This window comes from Rhizophagus irregularis, chromosome 7, assembly GCF_026210795.1.
Source record: "Rhizophagus irregularis chromosome 7, complete sequence".
Taxonomy (NCBI): domain Eukaryota; kingdom Fungi; phylum Glomeromycota; class Glomeromycetes; order Glomerales; family Glomeraceae; genus Rhizophagus; species Rhizophagus irregularis.
In genome coordinates this window covers 4804739-4826300 of record NC_089435.1, presented here as the reverse complement: position 1 = coordinate 4826300, position 21562 = coordinate 4804739, and the positions used below count along the sequence as shown (strand labels likewise).

The window sequence follows — 21562 nt, the reverse complement described above, 5'->3', positions numbered from 1 at the left end:
ATATAGGAATTTTTATAATTTGCTCTGATTTTTACTAGATGAATTACAAATTAATTTATTTATTGATTTACTTAATTTGTTAAATTTATTTTATTTACTTATTTTTAAAGATGGTGCCGCAAATAAGTAATTGCGGAATATTTGCGATATGCGGTATTGCGGAATATTGCGGATTTTGAAGTCTATATATCCGCAATTCCGCAATCCGTAATTAGACGCAATTCCGCAATTTTTCCGCAATTCCGCAAATGATCCGCAATTTCGTAATTAATTGCGGAATTGCGGATTATTTGCGGAATTGCGGATTGCCCGCAAAAAAAAGAACAATTTTTTTTAATAAATGTAATTTTTTTAATTAACTAATAAAGAAACCGATTTCTTCTTATTACTAAAAGTAAAAAAAATTCGGTTTTTCATTAATAAAATTTTTTAAAAAAAGTCATTTATTTTTTAGAAAAAATATACCGGCCAGTTAATTCGACGGTTATTGATATTAATAGTTAATGATCTGGATTAGATTATCGGATAGCATAGTACAAATCAAATAAGAATTGCATTACGCAATTTTAAATTTTTTTTTCATTTTAAAAAAAACAACACCGTTCTTTTTTTGTAAATTCCGGCCTGGAACTTGGAAATGGAGACCAGTGAGTATTTTAAGGGGGGAAGCGGAAGGGGGTTTTTTTTTTGTTTTTTTTATGTAAGAACGTTTATTAACGTTCTTTTACTTCTTTTTTTTGTAGATTCCGGCCTGGAACTTGGAAATGGAGACCGGTGAGTATTTTAAAGGGAGGGGAAGCAATTTTTTTTGTTTTTTTATGTAAGAACGTTTATTAACGTTCTTTTACTTTTTTTTTTGTAGATTCCGGCCTGGAACTTGGAACTTGAGACCGGTGAGTATTTTAAAGGGGGAGTGGGTTTTTTTATTTTTTTATGTAAGAACGTTTATTAACGTTCTTTTACTTCTTTTTTTTTTATAGATTCCGGCCTGGAACTTGGAAATAAAGACCGGTAGGTGTTTCTAAAGAGGGAAGCGGGGTTTTTTTATGTTTTATTTATGTAAGAACGTTTATTAACGTTCTTTTACTTCTTTTTTTTTTGTAGATTCCGGCCTGGAACTTGAAAATGGAGACCGGTGAGTATTTTAAAGGGGGGGAGCAGGGGTTTTTTTATTTTTTTTTATGTAAGAACGTTTATTAACGTTCTTTTACTTCTTTTTTTTGTAGATTCCGGCCTGGAACTTGGAAATGAAGACCGGTGAGTATTTTAAAGGGAGGGGAAGCAGTTTTTTTTGTTTTTTTATGTAAGAACGTTTATTAACGTTCTTTTACTTCTTTTTTTTTTGTAGATTCCGGCCTGGAACTTGGAAATGAAGACCGGTGAGTATTTTAAAGGGAGGGGAAGCCGTTTTTTTGTTTTTTTATGTAAGAACGTTTATTAACGTTCTTTTACTTCTTTTTTTTGTAGATTCCGGCCTGGAACTTGGAACTTGAGACCGGTGAGTATTTTAAAAGGGGGAGTGGTTTTTTTTTGGTTTTTTTATGTAAGAACGTTTATTAACGTTCTTTTACTTCTTTTTTTTGTAGATTCGGCCTGGAACTTGGAAATGGAGACCGGTGAGTATTTTAAAGGGGGGAGCGGGGTTTTTTTATTTTTTTATGTAAGAACGTTTATTAACGTTCTTTACTTCTTTTTTTTGTAGATTCCGGCCTGGAACTTGGAAATAAAGACCGGTAGGTGTTTTTAGAGGGGGAAGCAAGGTTTTTTATGTTTTTTTTATGTAAGAACGTTTATTAACGTTCTTTCACTTTTTTTTGTAGATTCCAGCCCAGAACTTTGATTAGTATTATTAAGTTCGCCATTGTTGTCTGTGTTTGATTTAGTTTTTGGTGCAGTTGCGCCATTTCAGAAATTATGGTTTATTGTTTCTAATAAATAATAAATAAATAAATTTATTAAAAAATTTTTTTTGATTAAATTTATATTTATAAAACCGGTGTGTTTTTTATTAAATTATCATTAGAAAAAAATTTAATTATCAGCCAATCAGAATTGCGGAATTGCGGGTTACTAACCGCAATTCAGCTCCAAAATCCGCAATATTGCGGATTTTGGAAATTATTTGCGGGCCCATCCTTACTTATTTTATACTAGTATTTTATTTATTTAATTCTGATGATATAGTAATGTAAAAATTGCAAGTAAAATAAAGTAAAAGTATATTACTAGTAGAGTAATAAAGTAAACTAATATTACCAAAGAAAAAAAGTAAAGTGAATTATTAATAAATGTCAACTTACAAAAATTTTAATAATTGTTTATATAATAATAAATTATTATAGAAGCAAAAAATTTTTATTTAGATTTTGTAATAAATTTTACTTAATAATTGAGAAAATTATAAATGCCTGTTATTAAAAATATATTATTTAAAAAAAAAGTCTAATTAAATAAACAAGTAATTAACTTTATTTCTGTTATGTAAAACTTTATAAATATATAAAATATGTAATAGTATAAAACATAAATAATACATTAAATTAAATAAACCATTAAATTTAAATAGATTTATATTATTAGTTACTAGTAATTTGATTAGTAAAATCCATAAATTCAGTATAAATTCATTATTTATTATTTACTAATATATAAATATATAGTATAATATTAAGAGTTTTTTAACTATTATAATAATTGAATCAAAAATTTTAAATAATTTTAGTATATAATACTAGTATAAATTAAATAATAATCTTTTACATTATATCAATCCATATATAAAAATTCAAATATAAATTCCATTTTGAAAAAGCTGATTTTATTATTAATAAAAGTCTATTAACTAAAGAAATTCAATTTATCACATTTGATATTTAATTTATTTTTATTAGGCTTATAAAACTTTTTTTATTATTATACTATACTAATATATAAAATATAAAAGAAATTCAGTTTTACTTTTTTGTTTATTAACTGTTAATCTATCCTTAATCAATAGTCTTTTATGATAAATGGTTTTTCTATTTGTGTATTTTTAAATTGCTGTAGTAACTTTTATTTATATAATTTCAATAAAGCATTCTAAATAACATTATAAAACATAAAGAAAAAAAAGTCAGTTTCACTTTTAAGTTTATACAGTCAACTCTTTAAATGCATCCCTTTAGAACAATAGAACTATAATGAAAATTCGAAAAAATGTGTATTTAAAAAGATATGTATTTAAAGAGATATTTTATATGATCTTATATACTTGAAACTGAATAAGAGGATGCATTAAAGAAAAATATATAATGTATACATTTAGAAAGAATGCACTTAGAGAGGGTTGACTGTATACTTTTTAACAAATAAAAATCTTTTATAACCATACTTTTATATTATGTATAATACATACTATAATACCATATATTGTGGGCCCTATGTATAGTATTCCCCTTTTTTTACATGAAAAAAGTTACTTTTTCTATTGATTTTATTATTTAGAGAATCAGATTTTGCCCAGGAATTATATGATTATTATACAAGCTTTTGAAATATATGTTATTATAACAGATTAAAATTTTGTGTTATAGACATGGTAGTACAAGGTCAACCCTCGAAATTTGTAACATACCCGGGGTACTATGGCCCGCAAATATACGGTACATATACCGTCAAACTGCAAACTGCGATATGTTAGGATTCATACGAAAACCTTTGAAAAATATTGTTATATCAAAATTATACCGATATTTATATATTCTCTCACATAGTGGGAGAGTAAAAATTTACTGGTATATCAAGTTTTTAATATATCGAATATCCGTATATCGAGGGACTGTATTAGACGGGACCAGGTATACTTTATCTTTCCTAATGGTTTGATAGATTTAAGTATAACAAACATTGCACGATTTTTATTTACCATATTTTTTATATTAATTTTACGCGTTTATTAAGATGCTTAATTTCTTCTAAAATTAGCGAATGATTATTTTTAAATTATTATTATACTTTATACTGTATATTATGTTATTATGCAGCCAAATAGGATCATGTTGTTTTTAAATTAAATATCTTTGATATTTTGACGCATTACGTCATATAGATTAATTATCACATATTTACTGTGCTTTTCATATGGAACATGATCTTGGACGCCTGCATAATAACACAGTTATTAGGTATGGTGGTTAAAATATCATCCGAACTGCTTCGCCCCCTACCATTATTTATGTAGTCCTGTTCAATTCAGGTTAGTTAGTTTTGTATATATTTCATATTAACCAAATCGATCTATGTGTGACAAGAATAAATCATTCGTTTATTTCGCATCACAAGAATCAAAATAATTCGGGCTTAATATTGAGATTTTGAGAATATAACTCAGAAAGATGAAATGTAAGATAAAAACGAGAAAAATAATTATTATTTGCCCAATTTCAGCATTGTCATAAATTTTGGTAAAATTTCTACGATTCTGGTAAATAATGATGACGAGAATTAACATCACAATAACATCTGTAAATGCTAATTGTTTTTAAGCGTGTTTCTGATATAATATAGCAAAGAATTTTTTTTTAAAAAAAAAAATGTTTATTTCTTGATATATGATGAAAAGTTGAGTTGGGTATATAATTAATAGCAACTTAGTTTGTGAGACTTTTGAGATGGTCATGTCGCTACTTGCTTGCGGTAATATCTCTTCGATCGATGACACTCGATTATTATTATAAAACCAAATATCACTATATTTTAAATTTCGCTATTCACATTCACGTGATAATTTACAAAGAGAACAAAATATCACGTGTTCCGATGAGAGAAGATACAAAGAAATGAGCCGATTTACCAGGAATTATTAATTTACCGATTTATTTCATTATTTTCAAAAAGACCAGGGAAATATTTTATTGGAAGACCCAAAAAAAAAAAAGATTTCCAAATAGAAAAAAAAAAGATTCAAAACATTTAATTTAATATACATGACTTTGCATGATTTTTAAGAAAAATTTTCAACAGTTGGGTGATCGAAATCCCATATAGGGAAATTTGATTTTGTAATATTAAGAAGAAAAAACAATGAATTAATTTAAGCAAGAATTGTATTGATTCAAAAAAAAAAAACAATTTACAGCATTTTTTACGAAAATTTTTTAAAAAGAGCGGGTTAACTTTTTATTTTTTGACTTGCATAAGTTTGCTTTTTTTTGCATACAATTATTTTTTTTTGTAATAAAATTTTTTTTTAATAATAAGATTCTTTTAAGTTTCAACGTGCTAAAAAAAAAAATTCTCTCAAATGAATTATTTATTATTACATGTAAGAAAGAAAAATTTTGGAAAAGTTTGCGAAAAAAACAGAACTTTTTTTTTTTTTCGAAAAAATCTGTAAATTATAAATTATAATAATTGACCAGTTAAACTTGCCAAAGTATCGAATTCTATAAGAGAAATCATTTTTCTTTTTTATTTTGTTATTAATTATAAATTCTATACATGGGCATTAAAAATTACGTTTCTTTATTTGGTATAAATTTAAACATACGAAGAACTTTCCGCCTTCTATTTGTAATCAAAGACGCATATATATTGGTAATCTACAAATCAGGACAAAAAAGACAATAGACAGATTGAATATTGTGATTATTGGCGATAAACATAATCTTCATAATCATAATCTATTATTACTCAAAATAGTTTATCTTACCCCCGAATATCATGCATAAAAAGATTAAAGTTTCAATTATTTAATAATTCCGAAAGATTGAAATTCCGAATGATTTAAGATTCCGAGTGATTAAGATTCCGATGATTGATAATGGAAAGGTATTACGATTTAAGGAAATCAAATGACTACTATGGAAATGAACGTTAAATTAAGTAAATTGAATGACTCGATTAGCCAATCAAATGAGAGAATGAGACGGGAACTTGGACCCGATTTCAGATTAGAAAAAAATTGTTCGAGTCTAGAAGGAAAAAAAAAAGTATCCCTGTGCGTAACTTCTTAAGGTTTCCTTTTTCTTATTAAGGGATTTTCAAATTGCAAATTAATTTGTAATTAGTTATTTATAATGTCGTGCTTATTATTGCAAATTTTTGTGTTTCTTTTATTAGTTGAACCTTATTGCATCTAAAATGTAACATAACACAACCGATTACAGATAGATGAAAGATCGACAAACGTGAAAAAAAAATCCTCTTATTCATAACTCTCTAATCTAATGTACATATATGTTTATTTAGCAGATTATGCATGATAGATAAAAAAGGTCGCTCACTCTAAACCACAAATACTTTTGTCTTCTGATTATATGTAATTTATTTCCATACGAAGTTATTGCCATAAACATTAAATGACGGATAAAGCCGATATTTTTCTCTTTTCCGTAAGTTTAAAACAATAAAAAGTTTTCCGCAAAGAAAAAAGAAAAAATTTGCCTTGTTACTATAAAAACATAACAATAAACGAGAACTTAATTTTGTTGATCCGAACGCGGAGTTACAAGGTTATACGACAAAAAAACTTGTGGAGAATGTATAACTAAATAAGCATGTGTGTCATACCGTCATACCATATTAATTTTGTCATGCATTATGTGATAATAGTGACCCGAATTGATGACCCATAAATATTTTCGTTTATTGTTTGTTCAATTTGTCTTTTCTTTTTTTTTCTGAGGTTACCGTAAAGAAGAAAGTCTTTTATAAATATATGCATTTAATATATAACAGTTTCCAAATATGTCTTCGAGCACTTGAAAAAAAAAATAAATATTTAACTTTATTTCCATTTTTGTACTAAATAACTAAATGCTGTCACCCGCATATGTTTTCTTTTTTTTCTCTACTCCCTTGTGCGTTTGTTTTGTATATTCTGTGTTAAATTAGTTTGCATATTGTACTATAATGAGGGGGGGAAGAAGGGCGAAAATGTGAAATAATGACCAATGAACTTATTGAAGATTAAATTTTTTTTTTGTACCTCGGCATGAATCCAGTTTAATTGTTACATTTTGTTCCTTATTAATAAGATTTATTCATAAACTTTTTGTTTTACGTCAGAATTTTCGCCCATTACGTTCTCCAATTTTTTTTTAATTGTTTGTTACATTTGATCAAGTAAATTTTTGATCAGATACCTAATTTAGGTTCAAAATTAAATACAAATCTTTTCCCAGGGTTGGACCAAGTGTTGGACTGCATGAACCGAAGGGCCGAACCCAAAATCGGTTAATCAATTAGAAGTTTCCATTTACCAGAGAATAATAATAAATGATTAACATAGAACATAATTAAAAATATAATTTTATTATTGATTGTCGGAGAAAAAAATAATCTTTACCAAATATGGTATTCCATAAACTAATAACTTATTTTTCCTTTATAGAAGTGTAAATAAAAGCTCGGTTATTTCATTTCATTTCGAAGAACATATCTATTTTACATTTCATAACTCGTGGCGCCATTAAGTGAAACATAAATGTCAACAATATTGTTTTTGGAAAAATTTTTTTTTTCTGTACCTTGGTTACTTCTCCCCTTCCCCTTACATGATGGTCTCACAAATTTTTTTTGTCACATGTTACTCCTTTATGTAAAACACACGCGCAAGTACATATCGAAGCACACGTCGAAACGAAAGAGAACAAACGTTTATTGAATTTGCTATTATCATCCTTTTTTTTAGGTTGTGTGACACATTGTGATGAATAATTACAATTATTTTGTTTGCTACTAATAAATCGAGTAGATTGCCGGTAAAAAAATGTTTAAAAAAACGTATGTCCAAAAAAAAACATTTAATATAAAAAATGGCTTAGAAACCTTTTTCGCGTGTGAATCGGTAACTCTTTTTTAGAGAAAGTTCTGCGATGGTGATTATAAAGTTCAACGTTGATTGGGTGAAAAATAAAATTAATATTTGTAACATAAGGTGATACACTATGTATCATTGATGTATAAATATATATAAAAAGTTGGTGATATGCAAGTAATATATTTACTGCTTTTGTATTTGTAAAAAAAAGGTTGGGCGTTGATATAAATTGCGTATCCTTGTACAAAACCCGTATTCCAAAAAAAAAACCAGCCTATTTTTAAATAAATAAAAAAAAAATTTTTTTTTTAAAATACTCGGTAAGTTTTTTTTTATAATGATCGCTGATATCAATTAATCCCTGATTGAGCCATGCACTTAAAATTAGTATATGCAAAGTGATATAAGTAATTTATTGTAATATATATATATATATATATATTTTTGTACTATTATGTACTATTTATGCGTTTCAAACATAATCGCTGAGAGTGGCTGTAAAAGAGATACGGGTAAAATAAATAAATAATAATAATAACAAACAATATATATTTTATATGAATTTATTAAGTGAAACGATCAAAAAAAATCCTAATAAATACAGCCCATTTTTCCTTCAACTCAATCACCACCAACAAGGTTCAAAAAAAAATTAAATCTTTCATTACAATAATAAATAAAAAATAAAAAAAACCTTGTTAATAATATAAAATTAATAATCCCCTCTAAGATCTAATAATAATAATATATAAAAATGAATAAACGCATCTTCATTATTCTCGCCATTTTCTTCGCTTTAGTTACCTACGTTGCTGCACAGTAAGTTTCCTTCACAATTATTATTCAAGAAAAGAATAATTAATATAATATGGTGAAGTTGTTAATCAAATCACTCTTTTTTATGATAACAGAGGACCAGCTGACGGAGCACCAGCTGACGGAAAAGCACCAGCTGACGGAGCACCAGCTGACGGAAAAGCACCAGCTGACGGAGCACCAGCCGACGGAAAAGCACCAGCTGACGGAGCACCAGCCGACGGAAAAGCACCAGCCGACGGAAAAGCACCAGCTGACGGAAAAGCACCAGACGCAGCCGACGGAAAAGCACCAGCTGACGGAAAAGCACCAGCTGACGGAAAAGCACCAGCCGACGGAAAAGCACCAGCTGACGGAAAAGCACCAGCCGACGGAAAAGCACCAGCTGACGGAAAAGCTCCAGCTGACGGAAAAGCTCCAGCTGACGGAAAAGCACCAGCTGACGGAAAAGCACCAGCTGACGGAAAAGCTCCAGCTGACGGAAAAGCTCCAGCAGGTGCTGCTCCAGGAGGTGCTGCTCCAGCTCCAGGTGCTGCTCCAAAAGACGGAAAAGCACCAGCCCCAGCTGACGGAAAAACACCAGCAGCATCACCAGCAGGAGGAGCAGCCCCATCAGCATCAGCCAAAGCAGCAGCATCATCCGGAAATTCTCTTAAATCATCTGGATATTCATTCGCTGCCATTGCCGTTCTTGGAGCTATCTTCGCTTAAATTAATTAATTAGATTTAATAATTTACCATCATAAAAAAAAAGATTTTTTTTTTTTGTAATAATTATATACACTTTATAAAGTTATTATATTATATTTACCGTGCTTAATAATAAATAATAATAGTGATACGACCAAAAACAAAATTCCGAACATTAATTTAAATAGTTTTTTATTATTTCATATTATATTTTTATTAGATTTAGTTCCTCTTTTTAAACAATAAGGTCTTTTTTGATTAATAATTATGGGTTGGAAAATAGTATAATAATTAGTTTCCAAAGTAAACGCGTTAATTTCTAATAAAAATCCCAACTTACTTCGCGTAATAGATATTTGTAATCGTTTTTTTTTTGGTTTTTCATTTTTTATTTTTCTTAATATTATAATCCTCTAATAACCCACATTCCGCACGATAAATAAATAATAATAATAATAATAATATTAGTAAAATAAAAAACAACGCGAAAACGCTTGATCTCTAAATTCCCAAAATTTGTTCGTCCCAATCTAAGTGGTCGATTTCCTTTCCGATATTATCTCATTAATGCAAATATAAAATAAAAAATTATTTATAAATCATACCAATCATACCAGTGGGTGTTTTATTCTACAATATTAGTAGTAGTTAATAATATAATAATTAAAATTCATATTATGTATGTATTAAATTTTTTGCTAACATTTGCAGTATAAAAAAGTTACAATTTCTTTAATTTAGGCCATAGTTTTTGCGAAAACACATACTAAGGTGTTAAGCACCATTGTTTAAAAATTGAATATCTAAAGTCAAACATTCTAATTGCAAAGAAACACAAACTATCTTTTTATTTATTTGTTTATTTTTTAACTAGGCCATTGTCATCTTTATTACTCCTAACCGATCATTGCAGCACAAAAAAAACACAACCAGTCACATGATAACAATATGCGTTTACTTTATTATATATCTCAGAATCAGATGTATGTATATAAACTTAAACGTGCCGCGCTCTGCGCTCTTATACTGCTTTAAAATTTTCAGTACAGACATAATAACCAAAGCAAATAAAGGTTGGAAACTATTATATTTAATTGAAATATTAATAATTAATTATTTGTATAAATTTATTCAAATGTAAGAACTGAAAAATAGATTATAAACGAAAAAATTAAAAATATGATCTATTTGATCTATTTAAAATCCAAGTATTTTTAAGTATAAAATCATCTATTACCTTATATCTAATATATTAGATTCTCTTATAATTTTTATTCAATAGTGCTAAAATAATAATAATTCTACACAATACAGTCAGACCTCTATAATTGCACTCTCCATAATTGCACCCACTATGTATACCCTCTCTAAATGCACCCTCTGGTTCTTATATGATCTCTAATTATTTTACCTCTATAAATGCACACCCTCTTTAAATGCACTATTTTGAAAATTATGCATATGGTCCCAAGGGGTGTGCAATTATGGAGGTCTGGCTGTATTTAATAAATTGTATAGATTAATTAAAAAGTTTCTATACAAAATTACATAAATATTACTACATGCTAACAAAATATTAGCAAGTAAATAATTCATATACAAAACCTATAAAACAACTAATAATACTACTTTCTTGACTTGTTTTTACCGTCTATAGTTTTAAAATGTATTAAAATATGATAATTAGTGTATTAAGCGCCTAAAAACAATTTTTTACAAATAAATATATGATACACAACTTTGAAAATATCAATTATCGTCTTTAAATACGACAAAAAGCATTTCTTATTACTACTTACGGTGCCATTTTGGCGTTATTCAATAACCCAAAGAAAGTGTGATCGAAGATCTAAAGTGTGATCTAAAGTGTGATCTCAAAGTTAAGCAGTAAATATACTGAGTTGTTTCTAGTAAAAAGACTTCGAGTTCGGAGTATATAGTGTGTATAGAGTCTATTTATCGGAACATAAAAAAAAGATTAAAAAATACTTTATTAGAAAAAAAAAAGTTTCGTATGTGATCGGCGGCGTGGCTTGGAAATTTGTGTCAAATGATCGAATGACCGAAACGGCAATAAGTTTATATAGTATGGTACATTCGTGTATTACGTATTATACTGCCTAGTGCTCTCTTTGGAGGAAAGAATTGTCACGGTATGCAGTTATATTTATCTTGCATATGTGTTGGAACGATTGTTTTTTTTTATTTTTCTTCTTTGTAATTCTAATTAGACGAATTAGACGGCTCGAATGACTAGGCACCTTTTGATTATATGTTACATATAGGAGCGACTGCGAGAATTATGACCTGTCCTAACATAATAATAAAGAGGAATTAAAATTGATTAAAATTAATTCAGATAGATGACAAATTCAATCCGTTTATAATTTCCCTCTACTTGAACAAAGATTTTGATTTTACATTGAGATGTAGTCTTCGGGTATCTCAAAAAAATAAGTATTCGGGTGACGGGGCATTTAAATTTAGCATCGCCCATTAGCAGAGTAACTACTAACTAGAAATGGATATTTTATTTTTTCAATATAGTAACATGATTATATTTTTATCTTTTTATCCTTTTTTATCCTTTACATGCGATAAAAAAATTTTCTATAATCAAAAATTTATAAATCTAAAAAATTTTTTCAACAAACCCATTTTTTTACTAACTCAATTGCCGATAAATATGCAATTTAATTTCAGTGGAGTTCATATATGGTAAAGTTGCTTTTTGATAGCCTTATATTCTTAACAAATTAAATATTAACTAATTAAACTTGCGTCGAGTAAAATTCATATTTCATAATAAAATATCTAAAAATAAACCTAATTTTATTCGTGTAATGATACCAACCAGTTTTTGCTAAAAGCGTTTGTTCCTTAAACGCCAAGCATTAAATGAAGTGTAACGTTTCAAAATGTATCCCGGGAACACTTCCAAGAAAGGAAATATAGGTTGAGAGAAAAAATCTAATAAATACGAGCCTTTTTTCCTCTCTTTTTCAATCATTCCACTTCTTTTCAATCATTCATATTCATTAACTCACAAACCCACATAATATTATAATAATAAAAATGAAATTCACTAAACGTACCTTCTTTCTTCTTGCTGTTCTCACTTTGTTGATTGCCTGTGTTGCTGCACAGTAAGTTTTTTTTTCCCTGAAAAAAAAAATAATAATAAATTTTTTAATAGTTTAATAAATAAAAAATATTTCTTGTTTATGATAATAGAGGACCAGCTGACGGAAAAGCTCCAGCTGACGGAAAAGCTCCAGCTGACGGAAAAGCTCCAGCTGATGGAAAAGCTCCAGCCGACGGAAAAGCCCCAGCTGACGGTGCTGCTGACGGAAAAGCCCCAGCCGACGGAAAAGCCCCAGCTGACGGAAAAGCTCCAGCTGACGGAAAAGCTCCAGCTGATGGAAAAGCTCCAGCTGATGGAAAAGCTCCAGCTGACGGAAAAGCTCCAGCTGACGGAAAAGCCCCAGCCGACGGAAAAGCCCCAGCTGATGGAAAAGCTCCAGCTGATGGAAAAGCTCCAGCTGACGGAAAAGCTCCAGGTGCTGCTCCAGGTGGTGCTCCAGCTCCAGGTGCTGCTCCAGGTGCTGCTCCAGGTGCTGCTCCAGCAGGAGCTCCACCAGCAGGAGGTCCAAAAGGAGTAACACCAGCAGGCACAGCAACACCACCACCACCACCACCAAACAGTGCTGCTTCCGCACCAAAAACATCATCAACAGGAGGAGCAGCAGCAGCATCATCCGGAAATACTCTTAAATCATCTGGAGTTTCATTCGCTGCCATTGCCGTTCTTGGTGCTATCTTCGCTTAATTAATTAATAATTTATCATCAAAACATCAAAAAGAACATTTTTATTATAAAATTATATAGAAATTATAAATAATATTTATATTTAATAATAATTAATAATATTGCTGTGACGGAAAATAAAAAATAGATTAATATATATAAGGTTTTTTTTGGTGGGTTGAAGCGTGCGTTAATGTCAAATTAAATAAAAAAATTAAACCTTTTTTGCTTGAATAATAATAATAATTTGCAACGAAAATTTTTTTTTTGAATAATTCTCTAATACTGCGTCTTATGAAAGTTAAGATTTAATTTTTTTTAAAGTTTAAAAACGTATTACGTGATAAAATTAACATAATGACTTAAACTGTGTTTTGATCGAAATCCTTTTAACCAAGCCCTAAGCTTTTGAACAAAAATATTCAACAAAATTTACCATTAACACAGATAAAGATAAACCGCGAAAATTTTTCGCTTAATCTACTGTAAATTCCAAAATTTGTTCGCGTCACCTCTTGGATCAATTGTTTTATAATTATTTTGATCACACCAAAATTTGTTCGCGCCACCACTTGGATCAATTGTTTTTTTAGTAATAATTATTTTGATTGTATCCGGTTAAGTTTACTGCTAAGAATTTTTATATCCGGATAACCACCAAAAATTTTTTTGGTTAAATCCGTCATTTTGGCGGATGTTTAACGGTCACTTGCTCCTCACAATAATAAAATTACTAATAAAAAGTAAATTCTAATTTCAATGATTTTCTGGTATGAATATTAGCATTATACCATTTCTGCCGGAATTACGGTTAATTTTGGCAGGTATGTTCGGCATTAGGAATTTATGAAGGCCTAATAGAACATCCGTTTGATTAGATACAATAATATCTGGATATCCTTTAGGTCATATAATCTATATGCGATATCTTATTAATACTGGATATCTGCCAATATAACAGGATAGGACAAACTCGGATATAAACACTGTATATAACTGTAAAGAAAAAAAAAGTATTTTATTTCCCAAATAGAAGGTAAAAAAACGGATAATATTAATCCGAATGAATATTCAAACTTAATTTTGTGCACTCTATGGACAATAGAGAATAACTCGTTGGAAATTTTGAGGATCCGAATAATCATAAATTTCCGAAACTTTAACATAATAATGTAATAGTTAAATGCAATTATGGCATCATAAAAATCATCTGCGGCGAATAATTCTTAAGATTTATCTATTTGTAATATTCATTCAAAAAATTAACCGGATGGATAACCGGATGAATCATAATCCAATAACAGAATTAAACTAGCTAGAAAAGGACATTTTCACAGTTTTTATTTTTTCAATCATTTTTTTTTGAACAACTTAAAATTTGCTATATATAATTAATCTTATTAATCTGAAAAAAAAAGTCAAAAATAAATTAAATTAAAATTTACAAGATTTCTAATATTGATCCTTGGGTTTCTAATAATATCTAATAATATGCAATTTATTATTATTTACGAACCTTAACAATAGGCGTTCGTTTATAATAAAGTTTCTTTTTTTTATGGTCTTTTATTTATATCAAATATTTTCGTCGGGTAAATTTTTATTTATGATCTAGCTTAAAAAATTCATTTCAGAATAATAAACATCTAAAAATAAATATCCCTTAATTTTTTTTGTGTAATGATTAATACAGTTTTTACTAAAAAGCGTTACTTTTTTTACCGCCAACCGGCAAATGTGTCCCGGAGAAGTTTCCGTTAAAAATCTAATAAATACGAGACCTTTTTCTTCTTTTTTTCAACCATCTCTGTTCATTAACCCACTTAAAATTATAAAAAATGAAATTCAATAAACGCATCCTCTTTCTTCTTGCTGTTCTCATTGTATTGATTGCCTGCGTTGCTGCACAGTAAGTTTTTTTCCCATGAAAAAAAAAATAATAAATAAAAAAATTAATAATGATTGAATAAATAAATCCTCATATTTGTGATAATAGGGTACCAGGGGCACCAGCACCAGGAGGCGACGGAAAAGCTCCAGCAGCACCAGGAGGTGACGCGGGAAAAGCACCAGCACCAGCACCAGGCGGAAAAGCTCCAGCTCCAGCACCAGGAGGCGCTCCAGCTGGCGGTAAAGCTCCAGCAGGCGATGCAGGAAAAGCTGCCCCAGGCACTCCACCAGCAGGAGGTCCACCAGGAGTAACACCATCAGGTTCGGCATCACCACCGGCAGCAACACCATCAACATCAAGCGGGACTGCTGCCGCACCAAAATCATCACCAGGAACAACAGCAACAGGATCCGGAAATTCTCTTAAATCTGAAATTGGAGTTTCATTCGTTGCTATTGCCGTTCTTGGTGCTATCCTCGCTTAAACTAATTAATAATTCTATCATCTATAATATTTTTCTTTGTAGTAATTATAGACATTATAAATACTATGATCTGTACTGTGTTTAAAAATAGATAATAATAGCGTCGTGATCGAAATAAAAAAATTTCGAACATTAGATTTTACTTAGTTACCAAACAATAGATCTTTTTTTTTGGTTAATAATTATGGGTTGGAAAATAGTATAATAATTTGTTAATTTTAATTCAACTTTATCGCGTGAATAATAATAATAATAAAAGGATTTTTTTTTTCGTATTTTCATTTTCTCTTGTTTTCTTATATAATAATTCCCTAATACCCGCGCTTTAGTTTATCAATCGTATTACGATAAAATTAATTCATATAATAAAATCAATTTCGGCCTGAAATCTATGTAACACCATTACATTGATATGTATTGATATGTTTACCAGAATTAAGATAATTCAGCCAGTATTACCTTAATCTTGGCCAAGTTTATAATTTATAACAAACATTAACAAATAAAAAGTGGCTCATTATCATGTTTTACAGTTTCGGATTCAACTTTTTTTATGATCTTATCATACAAGTTTTAACATATTCCTGCAATCTTGTCGCATTTTTGTTCATTTAGAATTACAGTATTTATATTTATATCATTTTTTTATTGGAATTTATTGTTTCTTCAGATTTTGATTAAAAAAAAATTTTATGTTACAATAACATAATGTAACGTAACATAGAAAATTACCGTAACGTAACAATAAAATTTATAAATTACGGTAAATTTTACATCCCTATTTGTGATGCACTTTATATGTATCTCATATAATTAAAATGTCAATCTCTTTATTTTTTGTTTACTAAAATACGTATGATTCCCGCGTATTATTATAAATTCTATTTTCTGCTACATTGCTTAGTAAAGAATTGTCTCCTCCAAGCGACTAAATTTACTTTGTTTTTTTTTATTTTTTCTTCTTTGATGTCCCACCAGGCCAGAGTAATGACAATCGGCCACCGGCGGAGTTAGATTAACTGGAAACAGATATTTTCATAATTTTATTTTTCATATTTTTCACAATTTTTTTTAACAAGATCATTTGTATGTTTTTTTATCTGGAATCGATTTAACGAATATCGATTCTAAGCGGTCATTTTTTTTAACATATTGGCTATCTGACTTCAAAATAATTTCCAATGTCGTCGCGTTTATTTTTACCTTGTTTTGTTTTTGTTTTATTTTTAGATATTATCTTTAAGATAAATATTTGAGCATTTTCTGGAATTAGAAAACTGGTTGGCTGTTTTATGGTTAGAGATTACTTTTATTTCAAAACCCCCCTTTTTTTAATAATAAATAAAATTATGATTTGAATATTTAAGTCTCTTAATATGCAATTTGTTATTTACAAAATTTCAAGTGGGCGTTTCAAACATATTATTTATAACAAAATATAATTAAATTTAAATTTTTATTTGGATGAATATCTGTTATGACTAAAAATATCTAATAAATTAAATAAAAAAACAAGCCCCTTCCTGATTTTTTATGTAACGATATCATTGCAAGCCGTTTATTTTATTTCGAAATGTGTCCCAGTGATGTTTCCGTAAAAAAAAAGAAACATAAAAAAATTTTAATAAATACGAGATCTTTTTTTCATTTTATAACCGACATAAATTATAAGAAATGAAATTCAATAAAATTATAATCTTTATTCTTATTGTTCTCATTGTGTTGATTGATGGATAAATAAATAAATAAATAAATAAATACAGTATACGTCTCTAATAGGGGACCAGGAGAACCCAGTACCACCAGCAGGAGGAGCACCACCACCGGGAGCCGGGAGGTGATGGGAAAGCACCCAGAGCACCCAAAGGTAAAGCACCTAAAGGTAAAGAAGCACCTAAAGGAGAGGAACCTAAAGCTAAAGGCAAGGCAGTTGGCCCACCAGCAGAAGGCGCTCCACCACCAGATCCAGCACCACCACCACCAGCAGAAACATCATCAATCATACCACAAACAGCGAACGATGACGTGTGATCAATTTCTATGATTTTTTATTGGGTCATTTAGTTCCAAAGCAAGGTTAATTGCCAAAGTAAAATCGTGATTTAATTAATTGAAAAATCGATATATGATAATTCTTTAATACCGCGTTTTACGAAAAAATCAAAAAAAAAACGAGAGATTTTTTTCTCTTAATATAAATTCCACAAATGTTTTGGGTCAATTTTTTTTTTATCCGAAATTCCGAATGGTAAATAGATGACTATTTGATCACATCTTTACGAACATAATCTAGCATTTATTCGTTAGCATAACCATCAAATTAATATTCTCAGTTGTTAACGGTGACAAAACATGCAATGTTGAATTATGGAGTACATAATAAAATCTGAAGTTGGCCAGTTATGTGTTAAACCGATTCTGATCGTCTGATATTCATTTGTGAATATCTGAATTGAATTATTAACTATAGTCATCCCACAATCCCACAATATAACAGTATATACTAAAATGTCAAACAATCTAATTGCACGGAAACACAAATTCTCTCCTATTTATTTTTGAAAATTACACACCGGCTTCCTATTAGTTTATTAAAATACACATGACACAATTCGCAACTCCAATCATAATTTTTGCTACACTGCCTAGTGAGTACCTCTCATAGTGATGAGGGAATGTCTCCATGCGGTTGCATTCATGTACACTTTTTGTCTTTAAAGTTATATACGGTAAATTATAAAAAAATCATTTCATAAAAATATAGAATACAATTTATTATTTCAGTGGCGTTAATTTTGATAACCTTTTATTTATAACAAATATATATATATATAAACTAATTAATAACTTAAAAATGATCTACAAAAATTTAAATAAAATCTAAAAATAAAATATGAATATTTTTTGTTGGACCCGATTTTTTTGTGTAATGATACCATTGTATAATAAATGAATTTAAAACGCACAAGTATAGCCACCAGTTTTTGCCAAAAAGCGTTATTTTAACGCCAACAAGTAAATGAAGTGTAACGTTTCAAAAATGTATCCCGGAGATGTTTCCGTAAAAAGGAAATATGGATATAAACAAATATTCGAAAAAAAAAACTAATAAATATGAGCCCTTTTTCCTTTTCTTTCCAATTATCTCTTTTCTGATAACCTTCATCAAATTATAAAATGAAATTTAATAATCGTATCTTCTTTCTTCTTATTGTTCTCACCGTATTGATTGCCTGCGTTGCTGCACAGTAAGTTTTTTCCTAAAGAAAAAAATTTTAATGACTGAATAGATAAAATAAACTTCTTGTATTGTGATAATAGGGGACCAGGAGGAGCACCAGGAGCACCAGCACCAGCACCAGGAGCACCACCACCAGATGGAGCACCTAAAGATGGAGCACCCAAAGATGGAGCACCTAAAGATGGAGCACCCAAAGATGGAGCACCCAAAGATGGAGCACCCAAAGATGGAGCACCTAAAGATGGAGCCAAAGGAGCACCCAAAGATGCACCCAAAGATGCACCCAAAGATGCAGGAGGTGATGCTAAGGGTAAAGTAGCTCCGCCAGCAGGAGGAGCACCACCAGCAGGAGGAGCACCAGCAGGACCACCACCAGAAGGAGCAGCACCATCACCAGCGAAAACAGCCGCACCTACTCCAGGTGGAGGAACAGGTACATCAGTTGCTCCAGCAGGAGCATCAGGAAGCACACCTGCCAAATCAGCAACAGGAGCCGGAAACAGTCTTAAAGCCGAAGTCGGAGTTTCATTCGCAGCTGTAATTCTTGGTGCTATATTTGCTTAAATTAATATAACCCTTTAATAATTTTCCCACTACTTGCTTATATACAAAAAAAATATATATATTATTATTATTATTATATTCGATGTTATAAAAATTAAGGTTGGGAAGTTCTAATTGAAATAAAAGTCGGGAGCTTATTATAAATGTAACTATATTACCTGTACTTTTTACGCGTTTTATGAGAATTTAGTAGAAGAGACGCGAAAGATTTTTTCGATTAAGTTTATTTTTAAAATGAAATTGATACGTAAAAAAAAAAAAAATAAATAAATAAAATTTATTATTACTTTTTGCCTACATGAAAGGAAATTTTAGAATAAGTGTATATTTTTTTAAATTTACTGTTAATTGATCTTTGATTGATCTTGATTGATCTTTTCCCTTTATGGATTTATCAGTATATATTTAATGAATCGATTATTTAACAACATAAATGGCTTAATATATCGGGAACAAAGCCACCTTATATATCATACTAAGCCTCCACTGCCTTTTTTTTTCTATCAATCTCATGTTTTTATGACGATAAATAATATAATCATTAAATGGTAAAATATGTAGTGTTATATGTAAATATTGCACAAATTTACAAAAATGTGCCAAAAGAGTTGTGTCACATAAATAATCTTGTTCGCATGACTTTTTGTATTTATTTGTAAACACAATGAGAAAAAATTTCTGAACTTTAATTGAACCTTTTTTTAGAACAATAATGACATAAATGATCATTCGATTTTAGTTAGTGGGCCATTTTCCAAATGGAATTTTCATTTTGGAGAATGCAATTTTTTTAAAAAATATTTATATTTAAGTTCCCTTCTCATTTTTAGATTGATTGTGGACTGGGACCATAATTGAACATGGATAATTCGTAATTAGGGTTGCGATCGACAATCAAACCGTCTAAAATCATGTGATTCAATTGTGTGACCGAATGGTGAATTGGGGGGTTTTTTTTCTTATAAATAATACTTTTTTTTTATTAAATTCTAAGAATTTTTTAATCACATTTATTATGATTTTAACGCTTACTTTTGATTTTTTCTCTTTGAATATTCAGAACAATTTTTTATGTAGCTCGTTCACTTACAAATTCTGCATAAATCTTTCGACTTGATCATCCCATTCATTCATCAATATGATGATCTAAAAGATTATGTACATATTTTTTTTTTATGGTATCATTGATATAATTTGTATACTTTTGTATGAATCATCGAATTTAAAGCCCAAAATGTTTTCAGTTTAGATTCTAAACTAATTATTTTTTTAAAATTACAAATGGGGAGAAAATCCGGCTTAGTATGAATTAAATGATTTTACAAATGTGACTTAGTTTGGCTTAGTTTGGTATTGTATTTGTGACTTTTTTCTTTTATTATATAATAAGAATGGGGCTTTGTGAGAAATCCGGGATCTCACTAATTTTGGTTAAAAAAAAAGAATTCTTTTTTTTTCCCTAGGAAAATTCATATTGTTTTCCGATTGATCATTTCGAGTCCGATATACATTAAATTTCTAATTTTATTTGTAAAGAAAAAAAGTAGTCATATATAACCAAATGGGAAAATAAAAAGCCTCAAACAAGTTATTTTAAAGATAGCCAAAGTTAATAACCAGATTTGGATTATTTTTTAGTCATCACATCGAAGTTATAAATTACAAAGAGGGTTAAAATTGTAAGAATTCATTAAAATTTCCGGATATAAAAGTACGCAAACAATTCAATTTATGACTAAATGTATGTATTGTTACGTAACAGCACGTAACTTTTTTTTTTTAATTTTTAACTAATTAAATTGATGTAAAATTCATAGGTGCGTCTAAACCGATATAGTTACATTAAATCCTCCACTTCCTAGTTATTTTGAAATTCATCATTATGAGCTCATTGATACTTATCGTTCCCATTTAATAAATAATTTTGCCTAATAATTAATTCTAATTATATGATTTATCCAGATTACTTTCTTAATGAAAGGTCATCTTTTTAGTTACTTAAAATTAACTGAAGATGGTGTGCATTTATTTATAGAATAAAAATAATTATGCAATATTCTGGAAATCATTAATACTAAATTTAAAGTTAGAAATCCTATCCTATTTTTTTTAAAAAAAAATATTACCCTAATCAAATATTTGTTAATAATTTACAGTATTTATTATTTTTTTAAGAATAAAACATATATATTTAAAATATATAAAATAATCTCTTATTGGTTTTTAATTATTATAATTTAACTTATAATACCAGTTTAAATTTA

The 21562-nt window shown here is 29.0% G+C and overlaps 5 protein-coding genes across 5 annotated transcripts; 4 read left to right on the top strand and 1 right to left on the bottom strand.

Moving 5' to 3' along the window:
• Positions 1-8269: 8269 nt before the first annotated feature.
• On the top strand, positions 8270-10049 carry OCT59_027794 (uncharacterized protein). The gene is made up of 2 exons (XM_066137228.1): positions 8270-8623; positions 8716-10049. The coding sequence occupies exons 1-2, from the start codon at positions 8559-8561 to the stop codon at positions 9329-9331; spliced, it is 681 nt and encodes a 226-aa protein (XP_065993637.1). The 5' UTR covers positions 8270-8558; the 3' UTR covers positions 9332-10049.
• Positions 10050-12314: 2265 nt separating this feature from the next.
• Positions 12315-13490, top strand: OCT59_027793 (uncharacterized protein). Its single transcript, XM_066137227.1, has 2 exons — positions 12315-12456; positions 12545-13490. Exons 1-2 carry the CDS (start codon positions 12386-12388, stop codon positions 13137-13139), a joined length of 666 nt encoding a protein of 221 aa, XP_065993636.1. The 5' UTR covers positions 12315-12385; the 3' UTR covers positions 13140-13490.
• A 1430-nt stretch (positions 13491-14920) lies between these two features.
• On the top strand, positions 14921-15774 carry OCT59_027792 (uncharacterized protein). Its single transcript, XM_025312832.2, has 2 exons — positions 14921-15027; positions 15115-15774. The coding sequence occupies exons 1-2, from the start codon at positions 14957-14959 to the stop codon at positions 15491-15493; spliced, it is 450 nt and encodes a 149-aa protein (XP_025188714.1). The 5' UTR covers positions 14921-14956; the 3' UTR covers positions 15494-15774.
• Positions 15775-17265: 1491 nt separating this feature from the next.
• On the bottom strand, positions 17266-17496 carry OCT59_027791 (uncharacterized protein; the record flags this gene model as incomplete). Its single annotated transcript, XM_066137226.1, has 1 exon — positions 17266-17496. The coding sequence occupies one exon, from the start codon at positions 17494-17496 to the stop codon at positions 17266-17268; it is 231 nt and encodes a 76-aa protein (XP_065993635.1).
• A 1107-nt stretch (positions 17497-18603) lies between these two features.
• On the top strand, positions 18604-19617 carry OCT59_027790 (uncharacterized protein). The gene is made up of 2 exons (XM_066137225.1): positions 18604-18741; positions 18815-19617. The coding sequence occupies exons 1-2, from the start codon at positions 18671-18673 to the stop codon at positions 19296-19298; spliced, it is 555 nt and encodes a 184-aa protein (XP_065993634.1). The 5' UTR covers positions 18604-18670; the 3' UTR covers positions 19299-19617.
• Positions 19618-21562: the final 1945 nt, after the last annotated feature.